Consider the following 15,962-nt stretch of genomic DNA (forward strand, 5'->3'; position numbering starts at 1 on the left):
TTGCCCTTAAGTTTATAAAGGCCCTCAAGTCCAATAAGCTACCTGCTTTTTGGGCACCTCATTATTAGTCTGTAGGACTTCATGTATTCCACTCCAACTGTATTTATTCGTCGGGTTTCCAAAGCTTAGCTTGGTTCAGACAAGGTCTTTGAAACCTTTATGTGCCTAACTCAGACCAATAGCGACTGCAGGAATGAGTTGAACAGGGAGGCTGAGGAAAAACTGGCACACAGTCCTGGCTTCCTAGCTCTTCCTAGGTTTCCAAAGCATGACTTCATTCCTTCATTTGTACTTGAGACTTAAAAAATATGTGAGTGAATAAATGAATGTATGAATGAATGAATGAATAAAACTCCTACTTTACTTTTTACAGAGTATACAATTACAATATTACAGATTCCTTTCACATACATTGACTTATTCAGTTCTCAAAATAACCCTATAAAACTCTCAGCAAAGTGGAAATACCTCAATGTAATAAAGGCCATATATGACATCATACTTAAAGGTGACAAGCTAAAAGTGTTTCCCTTAAGATCAGGAACAAGATAAGGATATCTACTTTCACCACTTTTATTCAACATAGTATTAAAAGTCCTAGCCACAGCAACCAGACAAGAAAAAGAAATAAAAGGCATCTAAATTAGAAAGAAAGAAGTAAAACTGTCATTATGCGCAGATGACATGATACTATATGAAGAAAACCCTAATGAGTCCACCAAAAACCTATTAAAACTGATAATGAATTCAGTAAAGCAGAACACAAAATTAATATTCAGAAATTGGTTGCATTTTTATACACCAATAGCAAACTATCAGAAAGAGAACTTTAAAAAACAATCCCATTTACAATTATATCAAAAAATAAAATACCTAAGAATAAATGTAACCAAGGAGGAAAAAGACAGAAAATGATAAGACACTGAGGAAAGAAATTGAAGAAAATACATATAAATGAAAGCATATACCATCCTCATGGATAGGAAAAATTAACACTGGTAAAATGTCTATACCACCCAAAGCAATCTATAGATTCAAATGCAATTCTTATTAAAATACCAATGGCATGTTTCACAGAACTCAAGCAAATAATCCTGAAATTTATATGGAACCACAAAAGACCACAAATAGCAACAGCAATCTTGAGAAAGAAGAACAAAATTGGAGGTACCATGCTACCTGATATCAAACTAACAAGGCTACAGTAATCAAAACAGTATGATACTGGCATAAAAACAGACATATAGGTCAATGGAACAGAATAGAGAGCCCAGAAATAAATGCACTTCTATGTGGTCAATCAATATTTGACAAAGGAGGCAAGAACATACAATGGGGTAAAGAAGGTCTATTCAATAAATGGTTTGGGGGAAATTGGACAGATATGTGCAAAAAAATGAAACTAGACCACCTTCTTACACCATATACAAGAATAAACTCAAAATGGATTAAAGACTTAAATGTAATACTCAAAACAATAAAACTCCTAGAAGAAAATATAGGCAGTAAAATCTCAGACATTTCTCTTAGTAATATTTTTTTTATATATCTTTTTGGACAAAGGAAACAAAAGAAAAAATAAACAAATAGGACTACATCAAACTAAAAAGTTTTGAACAGCAAAAGACACTATCAACAAAATAAAAAGACAAACAAAAGAAAAGACAACCACTGAATGGGAGAACATATTCTCCAATGATACATCTGATAAGGGGTTAATACCCCAAATTTATAAAGAACTTATATATGTTAACATCAAAACCCCCCAAACAATCTAATTAAAAAATGGACAGAGGATAACCCATGGACACAGAGAATAGTGTGGTGAAGGCCTGGGGGGGAAGGTGGATATGGGGGGAGGGGTCAATGGGGGGGAAAAAAGGATATCTGTAATAATTTCAACAATGAAGATAAATTTTAAAAAAACAAAATGGACAGACGACCTTAATAGACATTTCTCTAAAGAGAGATATATAAATGATCAATAGCCAAATGTAAAGATGCTCAATAGCACTAAGCATCAGAGATACGAAAATTTAAACCAAAATGAGAATTAAAACATCACACTTGTCAGAATGGCTCCCTTCAATAAATCAACAAACGACATGTGTTGGTGAGGGTGTGGAGAAGAGGGAACCCTCATGCATTGTTGGTGAGATTGCAAATTGGTGCAGCCACTATGGAAAACAGTAGGGGGGTTCCTCAAAAAATTAAAAATAGAACTACTGCCCTGGCCAGTTTGGCTCAGTGGTTAGAGCATCAGTCTGGGGACTGAAGGGTCGTGGGTTTGATTCCAGCTAAGGGCACATATCTCAGTTGTAGGCTCACTCGACCCCCAGCCCCAATCAGGGCTCATTTGGGAGGCAACTAATTGATTTGTCTCTCTCACATCAATGCTTTTTGCTCTCTCTCTTTCTTCCTTTCTCTCTGAAAAGCAATGGAAAAAATAAAAAAGAACTACCTTATGACCCAGCAATTCCACTATTCCACTTCTGGATATTTACCTGAAGGAATCCAAAATACTATTTCAAAATAGTATATGCACCCCTATATTCATTGCAGCATTATTTACAACAATCAAGATATGGAAGCAGCCTAAGTGTCCATCAGTAGACAACTGGATAAAGAAAATGTGGTGATATATACAATGGAATATACTCAGCCATAAAAAAGAATTAAATCTTACTATTGCAACAGCATGAAGGGACCTAGAGGGTACTGTGCTGAGTGAAATAAGCCAGATAAAGACAAATACCATATGATTTCACTTATATGTGGAATCTAATGAACAAAATAAACAAGCAAAATAGAAACAGACTCATAGATACAGAGAACAAACTGATAGCTGACTTTATGGGGCTGGGTGAGAAAAGTGAAGGGATTAAGAAGTACGAATTGGTAATTACAAAACAGTCATGGGGATATAAGGTACAGCATAGGGAATATAGTCAATAGTAGTGGGCACCAGACTTATAGAGGGATCACTTCATAAATTATATAAATGTTTAACCAGTATGCTGTACACTTGAAACTAATATAAAATAATATTGAATGTCAACTGTAATAAAAACTAAAAATAACCCTATGAAGAGAAACAGAAAAGGAAACCAAGGCCCACAGTGGTTAGGGGATGTGACCAAGACTGTTCACCCAGGAATCTCGATTTCAGAAACCAACTTTGGCAAAGGACAAGGCTTTATGCTCTCTTGTCAACCCTACACTAATACTCCATAAATGGAAGTGCATCTGAAACTCATATTAGTTTAGAAGGAAGAAGAGAAGGAGGGTGGGGCTGAAAACTACCCAAATTTGACAAGAGACATAAACTTATAGATCCGAGATGCTGAACAAGCTATTGATACATGTACCAACCTAGATCAATCTCCAGGGAAGTATGCCGAATGAAAAAAGCCAACTCCAAAAGGTTCCATACTATATGATTACATTTATATAACATCCTTGAAGTGGCATAATTATAGAAATGGGGAATGTATGAGTGGTTGTCAGGAGTTAAAGAAGGGGTGGGCCTGGGAGGGAAGTGAGTGTGACTGTAACGGGGCACCATGAGGTTCCTTGGGTAATAGAAATGCTCTGTACCTTGACTGTATCACCATCAATATCACGGTTGATCAATCGAACTCTTGCTCGCTTGTAATCAGTAAGAGAAATAACATCTGTTGCTGTATTCCACGGAGATTTTTGTGATTGTTATGAGCATAGCTGACTGACACAGGGTGGGAAATAGATTCTAGGGCAGCATCAATGTGAGTAGACAAGGAGTGAAGCTTCCCAAAAGTGGGTGGCAGTTTGCACTGCTGGAGGCTGAAGACTGTGGATATTCCACAAAGACGACTCTTGAGAGCAAAGGAGCAAGATTAGAAATGAGAGAACACCAGTAATGGGAACCACCCCCTCCACGGCAAGTTCAACTTCCTGGCTGTTTTTCCCCTGAGACTATCGAAAAATAATCAGAGGACAGTTTAACTTTATTTTCTAATCCTACATTTCTTTTTTTTTTTAAGTTGTACTAAAATATGTATATCATAAAATTTACCATTTTTACCATATTTAAATATACAATTCGGTGGCATTCAATACGTTTACAATGTTGTACGACCATCATCACTATCCATCTCCAGAGCTTTTTCAACATCCCAACAGAAATTCTGTCTCCATTAACCACTAACTCCCCATTGCTCCTCCCCCCAGCTCCTGGTGACCTTTATTCTGCTCTCTGACTCTATGAATTTGCCTATTCTAAGTAGTTCATACAGGTGGAATCATACAGTATTTGTTCCTTTGGGTCTGGCTTATTTCACTCTTATGTTGTAACATCTACCAGAATTTCATTCCTTTTTAAGGCTGAATAATATTCCATCGCATGTATAGAGCACATTTTGAACATCCAGTCAACTCCTGATGGGCACTTGGGCTGTCTGCACCTGGTGGCTGCTGTGAATAGTGCTGCTCTGAACATGGGGGCACAAATATCTCTCCTCCCTTCCCCTCCCTTCCCTTCCCTCCTCTCTCCTCTCCTCTGTTTTTGACTCTTTTAGGTATATAGCCAGAAGTGGAATTGCTGAATCATAAGGTAACACTATGTTTACTTTTTTTTCTATGTTTGCTTTTTTAAGGACCCACCAAACCGCTGCCCACGGCAGATACGCCCTTTCACACTCCCACCAGCAGTGCACAAGGGTTTCGATCTCTCTACACCCTCATCGACCCTGGTGACTTATTTCTTTTACCCTTGGTCCTTCCATTAAAACTTAATAAGTCAAGATAATTGTGTGCACTGGTGGTATTCTAACTAAAGAAGTGGGTGGTGTCCCCTGATGTGTGACAGCAACAGTATTCCGGATGGGACGGTGACCGGCCGTGGAGGACAGGGGGCCTCAGGGCTGCCGGGAGTGCTGGGGGACGGTGTGTTCAGTGGAGCAACCGCTGGGTAGGGGCCTGCAGCGGAAGAAACCCCCTTAGGATCTGAAGGAAGCTCCAGAAGGGGAGGAGAGACTGATACTTAGCAGCCATGTGTATATTTATATTGATATCTCTATATACTTAATAAATTTTAAAGTATTAAATGTAATTTTACTTAAAATCCACAGGGGAGACAAGTGAATATGAAAGCATTGCTAAAATTTATTTAAAATGTTTCTCAAAACAAGAGCTGTCAGTCCTTAAAAGCTTCCTTTAAACCATTTTTTTAAAAATATCAAGTTTGTATAAGTACTTAAAAAACGTTTGCTTGTCCTAGTATCAAAGTATTGGCAATGAAAGGGAGCCGTCCCTCCCCCAGCCTCTACCTGCCGCCGGCTGCAGTCACTTCCAGTTCTGTTTAGCTGTGGATCCCCGTTTGTATCTCCATACTTGACAATTATATTCCTCTGCAGCTATTTCTTGGTTTATTCATTTAAGACATTACCTGCTATGGAAGGTAAAGGTTTAGATGCTTTTTGATCTCCCCACATACACTTCTCTCCCCATGTATTACACAGCCTCCTTTTGACTTAATTTCTAAATGCCTGATCTGTATTTACAATGATTTATTTTGACTATGAAATATTGTTCAGCGCTGAGTCTAGTCTGTAAAATGATTATGTCTCCTCTTGTACATTTTGTCTTTCCTGAGGTCAATCGTTACTTTGTCGTTTCATTTGATTAGTTTTCTATGTAGGGCTAAATTTCCGAGTACGCCAACAGCTCTGCCGGCCGTCTATCAACAGTTCTTTGTTTTACCTCCGCAGCCCTCTCCCACAGCCTCTCCCTCCTGCTCCAGTCTGGGCCTGGCAGCTGGCTGTGGCTTGGGGTACCCTCTCCCCAACTCCCGGGGCTCGACCTCCGTTTCCTAGAGTCCACGTCTGTTTCCTGGCTTTGCTTCCTTGCTTCACAGAAGCACCTTCTCTAGGAACATCCTAAGAAAGTGCACGCAGGAGGTCGACGTTTGAATCTTGGAGAGCACATTAGGTTGAAAGGAACGTTTCTTCCAGATTTTCAAGGCATTCCTCCTTTTCTCTCCTGTGTGGTTGATAAGAAATTTATTTCTGATTTCAAATCTGTTGTGTATGACTTTTCTTTCTAGAAATATTTAGGATTTTTCTTTGTTTTCAGCTATGTTAAAATTTCTCGAGGAAATGGTTCCTTTTTTACTTATTGGTTAGATATTCAGTGGGCATTTCTATCTGAAGATTTGAGTTCTTACTTTCTGGGAATTTAAAAATAGTGCTATTTATTTTATGTGCCCCCTCCTCGTCTCTCTTCTGCCTTCCCGGGACTTGCAGGTCGAACAGTGACCAACCTGGGGGGACCCTCTGATCACCTTTCTCACTCTTCACCCCGTCTCCGGAGTCTCTCTGGGACATTTCCTTGGCATCGCCTAAGTTTTCTAATGAGCGTCTTGTCATCATGCATTCGATTTCCACAGGCTTTCCGATTCCCTGACCACTCCTGTCCACGGTACCCTCTGCCCCACGCTCCCTCCCCGGCTCCGGCAGCCTTTTAGGGAACCTTTGAAGGACGGGCTATTGGCTCTGCTCTTGTGTTTGGGGTTCCCCCCCTCTGCATGGCCTCTGCTTCTTCTCTTCTGTGTGTTGGTGTCCACGTTTGAGACTTTCCTCCGTGTCGCATCTGAGCCTGAGTCACTCCCGTGGCCCTGGGAACCACTGTGGGCCTGAGCCGCTTGGGGACCGGAGGCCTTCGCTGTAAGACGATCAGATGGAGGACGGCCCGGCGGGTCTGCGGGGTGCTTCTCCCCGTGCCCGGCCTTTCCGGAGCTGCAGGCCGACCCCACAGTTTCCCACGGACGCCCCCTCCTCCCGCTGCAGGCGTTTAGGCCCCTTCTCCTAAACGGCCACCCCTGCTTCGCCCGCTTTCCTTTCCAGAAGATTTCTTGAGACCTCCGCTTCCTTATGTGGAATCTAATGAACAAACTGAACTAAGGAGCAAAATAGAGACAGACAGACAGAGAGAGAGAGAGAGGGCAGGCCGAGAGCCTGGGGGGGTAGCGGGGGCGTAGAAGGGATAAGTGGTGATGGGGAAAGGAATGGAAGAAAGGAAACGTTACAGATGCAGAAATGCTATGGATGTTATTATTACTATCATTACCCTCTCATTCGCATTCATGTGTAGGACCAAAAAATAACCTAACCACAAAAATAAAAAACAGTCATCAGGAAAGAAGAAAAGAAAAAGAAATCTCTGCTTCCATGTCCCTTGTCTTGTTCTCTTTGACTTTGTGGTTTTAAAGTCTTTTCATTTTTTATTCCCTCGCTGTCACTTTAAGGGCATCCCCAAGAAGAACAGACAGACACCTGCGGTTAGCCTGCGGTTTCAAACTGGACGTCCCGCTGCGACATTGCGATAAGATAAGAAATGAGTCTACATGTGGTCTTTGTCCCAGGTTCCCAACACGGTGCTCCTGGAGGCCTTGTAATTTCCTGAGTGATGGGGTGAGGGGAACATCTTTTGTCATAATATTTGCTCTTAATCCCCAGATCCTGATACAGGAGCTTCTAAGACCCTTGGAATCTCCTGTGATGAGTGACTCTTTATATGCTAATAAGATGACTGGTGGCTGGGGACCCCTACAGAGTTTCAGGTTGGGGGATAGTCATTATTTAAATTAACCAAACAAAAACAGTTTCACAGTTTCAGTCCAAGCCATCTTTACATCCAGAATTTTAAAAATATTGCTAAAATCACGTAATAGTTTTAAAATACTTGGACCACAAAACTTTTCATACAACTTTCGTCTTTTTCTGGAATTTTAAGTTGACTTTCTTCCTTCCTTTTTTAATATGTTTTTTAATTAATTTTATTTTTTATTATTTTTATTTTTAAAAAATATATCTATTGATGTCAGAAAGAGGAAAGGCGAGGGAGAGAGATGGAAATATCAATGATGACAGAGTCATTGATCAGCTGCCTCCTGCACGCTCCCGACTGGGGATCGAGCCCACAACCCAGGCATGTGCCCTGACCAGGAATTGAACCCCGACCGTCTGGATCCTAGGTTGATGCTCAACTGCTGAGCCACGCCTGGACGGGCGTTTTTAAATTAACTTTAGAGAGAGGGGAAGGGAGAGGTGGAAACATCAATGGGCAGCCTCCTGCACTCCCCCGCTGGGGATCGAGCCCACAACCCGGGCATGTGCCCTGACCGGGAACCCAACTGGAGACCTTTTGGTTCACGGGACGACAATCAACCAACTGAGCCACACCGGCCACGCTCTTTCTTCTAGTTCATCACAAAATTCATAGGCCTTCACCGCGTCCATTTACATGTCCTGGTTGTACTCGCAGGTTCTGGATGGAACAACGCGGGTAATATTGCCAACGAGCTTCTCTGGGACTGGCCCCACGGAGCTCTGACTTTCTAAACCAAATCCTCTTAGGTCTGTTGCAGAACTCTGGAGTAGACTTCTGCCCATGGCCATGCTGGGTGAATCCCACTCTTCTGTATCCCATGTTAGAGATTCCATTTTGGCTTTGTTAGAGCATAACCTACACTTGTTGTTTTTTAGAAAAGGCACTTAAGTTGTAAACTTTCTGAGATTTTGTATATCTAATAGTGTCTCTGGTAGGGAGGGTCACCCTTTGTTTTCTCACTCAGCACCCAGTCATGGCTGGCCCGCTGCTTCCACCGTCCCTTTCTTTGGAGCTTTCTTAGATGGTAAACATACTTTGAGATGTCTTCTCAGCCTTTCTGCCAACAACTCCCCCCACTCCCACCCCAGGAAAGACCCCTTCAGCACAAGGTAGTTTGGTTTGGGCTGTGAGGTCCCATATCACTGATCAGACTAAGGGAGAAGACTTCACCCAATTTGAGACAGTCAGCTTCCCTCTCTTGGATACTTGCTACTGGAATTGGGAGCAACGTCTCTCTGTCCCATTCCTGAAGCCTGAAAGCTTCGAAGCTGTGGCACAGCCTAGTCTGTCCTAAATGAAGCAACAGAGAAATCCAGTCTGCAGAGAGAGATAAGGGAGCAAACCCCAAATAAGAGGGAGGGTGTCAAAGAGCAATCTGTAAGCTGGTTTAGAGTTGAATTTTGAACTCGAACCTGAAAAGATAAAATCTGGGAGGAGATAGAATACAAACCTATTGAATTCTGAAGAATTCACTTTACCTATCACATTTTATAATATAATTACTCGCTTGCCAACTTGAGACTGGAAAGAGTTTTACTTTGTGGCAAAATTTTTTTTTTAATAAAGCTAACTGGCATCTAGGGAAAAAGGAAACACTAGTCTAGTCTATACAGTGAAAAAAAGAGGAGGGAACTTATCTTACAACCAATCCAAATGCAAAATTTCAGCAAATTTTTATTGGGCACCTACTATATTCCCAGCAATCTGCTCATCACTGGGGACATGAAGGCAAAAGGGACACGGTTCCTGCCCCTCAAGCTCATGGTCTCCAATGGCCAGAATGCATGGTGAAAGCAGCAGCCAGATCATGATGGACCAAAAGTGACAGCAGGGCGTTTCCAGGAGGTGGCTACACCACGTAGCTGTGCAGTGAGGAAGAAGTGTTGTGCTCAGAGAAGCAACACACCATAAAGAAGAGGGCCCCGAGGTGGCAGATCTTTTAGGACATGGGTTGAGTGTGGGGGTGAGGCAGGGGACAGTGTGGCTCCCATGAGTCTGGTTTGGGTGCCTCAATAGTTTCAAGAACAGAGAAAGGCATAAGTTTGCGAGTTGGGGTAAGATAACTTTGGTTAGAAGATTGAATTTCTGTCTTGGTGGGTCTGCCAAGGACGATCACACAGTCAGAGCAGGCCGACTGAAGGGAGCAAGGGCAACAGACAGAGCCTGGGGAACGGACCCTCAGGCTGGAAGACTGAGGGCCAGCGAGAGAGGCAGGCTGGGAACCAGGAGGCCGCAAAAGGCAGAAGCCAAGGGAAGGGGAAAGGAAAGGAAGGGGGGTCCTGCCACCCAGTGCCTCCAAGAGGCCGGGTCCCATGCTCCTCTTTGCCCAGGACAGTCCACACGTATGCCTGCTGCCCCAATGTCATCATTCATGATGTTGCATCCCTCTCATAAATCACGTGGTCCCCCTAGGTAGGACCGGGACTGCAACGTGTGTAGTGAATGTGGCAAAATGAAGGCCAGCGGTGAGACTGATTTCAGGTGGGGTGGAAGCCAGATTGCAGGGCTGAGAAACAAGTGGAAGCTGCTTCCAAGAAGCTGGCCATCAGGGGGCAGAGGTGGAACTGTGGCTGGAAGGGCCCAGAGTGCAGAGGGAAGGCCCTCTACCACCTGGGCTGGACAGACTTGAGCAAGCTGACCAGCTGACGGAAAAAAACAGTCAAGACAAAGATGGTAAAGATTGGGCACAGCGGCTGCATTGTGTCATCTCAGAACGGAAGTCACTAAGGATGGTGGGGCAGGGATCAGGAGCACATGTATAGGGACTAGCATGGGCAGGAATAAAGCCTCTATTTCACTCGGATGGTATTATGAATGGAATGTTTGTATCTCCTCAAAATTTGTATATTGAAGTTCTAACCCCTAGTGTGGCAGTATTTGGAGATGGGGCCTATAAGAAGGTAATTAAGGTTAAATAAGGTCATAAGGGTGGGGCCCTGATTTGACAGGATTAGTGTCCTAAGAAAAGACAGCAGAGAACTCACTCTCTATCTCTCTGTCTGCACCTGCTCAGAGGAAAGACCGTGGGAGGCCAAAGCACACATCTGCAAGCCAAAAATAGGGCTCTCACCAGAATCCCACCATGCTGGCCCTTGATCCTACACTTCAGTGTCCAGAACTGTGAGAAATAAGTGTGTGTTGCCTCAGCCCCTACTCCGTGGTGTTTGTTACGGCAATCTGAGCTGACCGAGAAAGATAGAAGGAAGAGACCGGGGGTATAATTGAGACACGCTTATAAGACATTGGCATGGAAGTTCATCCACATAGTCTTGCCTCTCGGGAAATGGGAAGCAAACCAGTGTGTTGAAAATGAAAGGGGAGGTGGTGAGGTCAAGAGTTTGAAAAGACACGTAGACCAGGGAGAGCCTCTGAGAGCCAGTGGCGAGGGAGCTGATGCTGGACATGTGGGGATTCTGAAGACTGGGAAGCTCAGGGATCCTGCAGCACATTGAGTGGGACTGCAGAAGCAATCCACCGGGGACATCCCTTCCCTGAGTGCCCCTAGGAAGCTGGCAGACACAGAGTGGTGAGCCTGGGCGGCCCCAGGATACTCTCATTCTCTCGAGTCTGAGTGCTCGTGAAGGTTGAGCAGTCCTCTGTTTGTAATGTAAGCAGGTAGATAGGATCTGGGTGTTGTGGCTTTTACCTTGGGCTGCAGGCTGTCCCAGAGCCTGAGTGAAGGTCAGTGGTGAGAACCCTCAGCTTGCTAAGGACAGGGAAGCAGGGACCAAATCAGGGGTCCCTGGAGGGGCAGATCTGGTGGTGGAGCTCTAATCCTGAATGTGAAATCTGGGCTTTCAACAAGAGCGCCAGGAAGAGAGCTGTGCCCTCCCCTGGCGTGGGAGGTAGCTATGGGGCGGGGGTAATGGGACAAGAAGGGGGGGGGAGCTTGATGGGAATGCCAGAAAGGTGATGCCAAGACCAAGGGGACTCCCCTAAACACTCTGGGGAGTGTACCACCTGCTTGTTTGACTGGTGACTACAAACTCCTCCCTGGCTGCCTCAATAAAATGTTGTGTGTATTTCAGTATTTGTTTTATGTTTTATAAAGCAATTAGGTTAAAGTGAATTTAATGTCATCTTGAGGCTGGGGGAGAATGTACAACAGCACCTTGGGCACCGGAAACCAGAGCAGCCTCTCTGAGGGAGCAGGTGCATGTGCTGGTTCAGAACACAGTTAGGACCTCACACCGCCACGTCCGGCCGGGTGACCTCAGCAAATGGCTTCAGTGTCCTCATCTGCACTGGCCTGGGGGCACTAGTGCTTGATGTGAGAATTAAATCAGGTAGTGCTGGGAAGGACTTAGCAGACTGTCTAGTGTGAAATAAGTGCCCAATAAGGGAAGCCTTTATCAGCAGCATCATTCACATTAATTTTAGGGAAAGTAAAAATTTTAAAAGAAACCCACACTACTTCCTCAGAAAGTCAGTGATTTTTCAGGTATACAAAAACCCCAGTGGCCCTGCCTGAAGAGTTATCAATAGCCGGCTCTCAGGTGGCCTTTAGGCCTCCCTAAAATGCTGCTCACAGAGCCCCACAGACCTGCCAGCCTCCGGGTCCAGGTGCACCTCAGGCAGGGGCAGGGACCACCATGCACTGGACGCTTCTGTGTGCCGGACCCCAGCCTTGGAGTTTCTATGTTTCTGAGCCATCAGCTGAGGAGGGGTAGATAGAGTTGGAGGAAAGTGGGAAGGGAAGATGTAAAAAATCAAAGAAGCCTTTTTACCTGGTTTGGAAATGGATTTCATCAGATTCTCCTGCTTCAGTCCCTGTCACCAACCCCATTGCCCGAGTCCAACATTCAATTAACACCTATTATTAGCCCTGTAAATGCATCTCCCCTGAAACCTGACAACCTTTAGGGAAGTGATTCTCAGCCAGGGGCAGTTTTGCCCTCCCTGTCTCCAGGGGACATTAGGAAATGTCTGAAGGCATTTCTGTTGTCACAACTTGGAGAGATGTTTTCAGTGGGTAGAGGCCAGGGATGCTGCTAGACAGACACCACACAACGCACAGGACACACAACAAAGCATTATCCAACGCCCTTCCCTGCACCCTGTCCCCACCCCATTATTTCCGCCCATGCCAAGGGAGGGCATAGCTCTGTTCCTGGCATCCCTTGCTGAAAGCCCAGATTTAAGATCCAAGATTACAGTGCCGAAGTTAAGGAACCGTGATTGAAGGAAAAGGAGCCCCACACACCCACTTAACTCACTAAGATTATCACCTTGGCAGTTTGTCAGATGCCCTGGATAAAAACTCTACCTTGAATGACTAATTCTCCTTCGCTTGACACATTATGCACAATTTTGGAAGCAGTGGTTGCCTTCAAGATGTCATTCTTCATTATTTGTTGGTATATAAAACTGCCACAGCTTAAGACAGTCCCTATGGATGTCATCATCATTTCCTTCCCTCCCTCACTCATTCATTCAATACATGATCGCTGAGCTCCCTCGTACACTGTGGCAGGGCCTAGGGATAAAAGACTAAGAAAAGCAAGTCTCAGCGCTCAAGTTCAAAGTGTGTGTACTGGGGACGAGGGGAAGACAGATGTGCCAGTGAAGAAGTACAACACTGTCCCTGGAGGAAGTCCTCATGAGAGAGATCCACCGGAGTGGGGACAGCGAAGGGAGGTGTGGTCAGGGTTCCCTAGGGCAATCTCAGAAAAGTGCCCCCATGCTCCCTCTTTGGTTTCCGCTTCCAAGGCTCCTTCCTGGCACCTCCCTGTCTGGAAAGGCAAGGGGGGGGCTTAGTAACAAGCAATTTGGCCTTAATGACTTCCCATTAGGAAGGTGCCTATGCTCTTATTTAAGGGAGAGACCCAAATGAAAAAATAATTGTTTGAATACTCTTAAATTTCTAAATCAAGTGTCTCACTGCTCAGCCACACAGAAGAAAAACAGGATTTCATAGGCTGGGAAATAAGCCAGTCAATGTAGGTGGATTCCACGCCTATTTATTAAAGGAGTTCTTCACCAAGAAGTGTGAGACCTTAGGTCTGATTAAGCCCATAAGATAACCAGAGGACCAAGACTTACAGGACACTATCGGTAATAATATAAGGCAGTGCTGGTTAGTGTAGGAAAGTTACACGTAAGGACAAGGGATGTAACTGGCAGAGCCCTGGGTGGTTGGAAATCAAGAGATCTGGGTTCTAGTCCCAGCTCTACCACTAACTTGCAGATTTGGGCAGGTCCCTTCTCTCTGTGGCCTCAGTTTGCTCATCTGTAAAATGAGGGAACTGGGCCAGAGCATAATGAAGCATCCTTCCAAGGCACGCTGGGTACTAGAACCAAGTGAAGGCTCTCATTCCCCCCGCCCCCTGCTTATTCTTGAGATAACATGGGGTCCTCTTGAGATTAAAATGTAGACTGAACCTCAGACCTGTTGGTTTTTATGGACAACCTCAACGTCCCTGCAAATACTTACGAAAGCGGCTGGGAGGGTCACAAAAAGGAAACTAGAGGCCTCTCCCAGCCCGGGGCACTGAAGAACAACTCACCTCTAGGCTGTATTTGGTGCTGAATTGTCCTCAGTAACCCAAGTGACTTTTCCCCAAATTCAGAATTCAGAGTAATGAGCGGGTGCTGTTGCACTAGCGCCTCCCAGCACCAGCCCTGAGGAGAAGAGGCTCCAAGGTTGCCTGGGAGGTGGGGACAAGATCCCCAAATTCTACTCTTCCAAACTGCCACTGCTGGGGTGTCGTGGACCTGCCAGAAAGGTGGGCATCTACTGTTTGTCAAAACTCCCGTCAGCTCAGGGAGCTGAGGCTTTTCTTAGGATCAAGCAGGAGAGGACTGCAGGAGGGTAAGATCGTTGGACACCAGGAAGGACTTGCCAGGACAGAGCCTGCAGACTCAAAACTGGGTCCCCAAGTGCTTTCCCTGGGGAAGTTGTTGGGACAGAGGCCTTGGAGGCCAGTGTGGAATGTTGGAAAGAAATAGTTTGAAACCTGCATCCCTCACCCCACCCGCCGGCTTCCCCATTCCTTCCACTCAGCCAGCCTGGGTGCAGCCACTGGCTCAGTCACAAGTCCCAGGGGAGAGGCCTGCGATTCCCAAGAGTTTCTGTGGGAAAGAAAAACCAGCTACCCACTCTGCTGCTTTCTCTTTTCCCTTCCAGCTCCTCCCAGGACCTGGTTTGTGCAGACCAGCTGCTCCCACGAGCCCCCCAGGAGCGCAGACATTAGGGAGCCGAACCCCACAGGAGAGGGAGGTCAGGGAGCTGTGGACGCTGCATCGCACCCCCAAAGCTGGGGGCTGGGCTCCCCGAGGTTTTCCCATCTGCAGCCCGGTGTGTGTGGAAATGTCAAGGCTTTGGGCTGGCGGATGTGGGTTCCAGTTGTCTTCTCTTGGGGCAATATTTTTGGTCTTTCCAAGTCTCCGTTTCCTTGTCTGTAAAGTGAGGCTGATAATATCAACCTCGCAAGGAGGTTATGAGATTCCAATAAAATAATGGGAGCCGAGCGCCCAGCACACTACAGGCACCGCCAGGGACAGCTTCAGAATCTCCGTCTAGGGGGGCCTGAGGCGCAGTCCAGGGGGTCTGGGGGGCTGGTGAGGAGCGGGGCGGGGGTTCCTCTGAGAGGGGCCTTCTCCTGGCGCACGCATTTTTATTTTGAGGGAAGGGGGCCCTCCGGGGTGAAGCGGGTCGAGATTATTGACGCGGAGAACGGGGGTAAGGGTTTCTGCACCTCAGTGGAAGATCTGGGGGTCCCCCGCTACCCCATCCCGCCTGGGCCCGCAGCGCCCCCCCCCCCCCCCCAGCCCGCGGAGGGGCGCGGTACTCACGGTGTGCGCGGCGCCCGCGAGCAGCAGCAGCAGCAGCCGCAGCGACGGCGGCCGCGCGCGGGGGTGCATGGCGCTCCGAGCGCTCCCCACGAGCGCCCCGACGGCCGCCCGCCCGAGCTCGCCGCGCGCTCCGGGGCTCAGCGTCCCCCGCGGGGTCCCGGGTCCCGGCCGGCCGCTGCGCCCGGGGGAGCCATGGCGGGGCCCCGCAACCCTCCGAGGCCCCAGGGCTGCGCCTTCTCGGACGAGGCGGCCGCGCGCTCAGCCGCCGGCCCGTCGACAGGACGCGCGCCGCCTGCGCTCCTGCTCCCAGCCCGGCTGGCGGGGCCGGCGCGCGGGCGGGGGCGGAGGCGGCGGGAGCGCGCGGGGGCCCGCAGCCGGCTCCCGCAGGCTCTGCCGGGGGCCGCGGGGGCCGGGGAGCGCGCCGGCCCAGCCACCCCCCCAACTCCCGAGGGCGCGCTCAGCCCAGCCAGCCTGGCTGCGCCAGAACCCGCCGCCTGCGCCGCCCGTTTCGACCGCGGTGC

General features: G+C 46.8%; 1 protein-coding gene across 1 annotated transcript in view; it reads right to left on the bottom strand.

Moving 5' to 3' along the window:
- Positions 1-15,510, bottom strand: part of SCTR (secretin receptor) — a 78,631-nt gene extending 63,121 nt beyond the window's left edge. Inside the window, exon 1 of the mRNA XM_087819401.1 lies at positions 15,442-15,510. Within this exon, the coding sequence (XP_087675527.1) occupies positions 15,442-15,510 (69 nt within the window). The remainder of the gene's footprint in view (positions 1-15,441) is intronic.
- Positions 15,511-15,962: the final 452 nt, after the last annotated feature.

Source organism: Miniopterus natalensis, chromosome 8, assembly GCF_054644295.1.
Source record: "Miniopterus natalensis isolate mMinNat1 chromosome 8, mMinNat1.hap1, whole genome shotgun sequence".
NCBI classification, from domain to species: Eukaryota; Metazoa; Chordata; class Mammalia; order Chiroptera; family Miniopteridae; genus Miniopterus; species Miniopterus natalensis.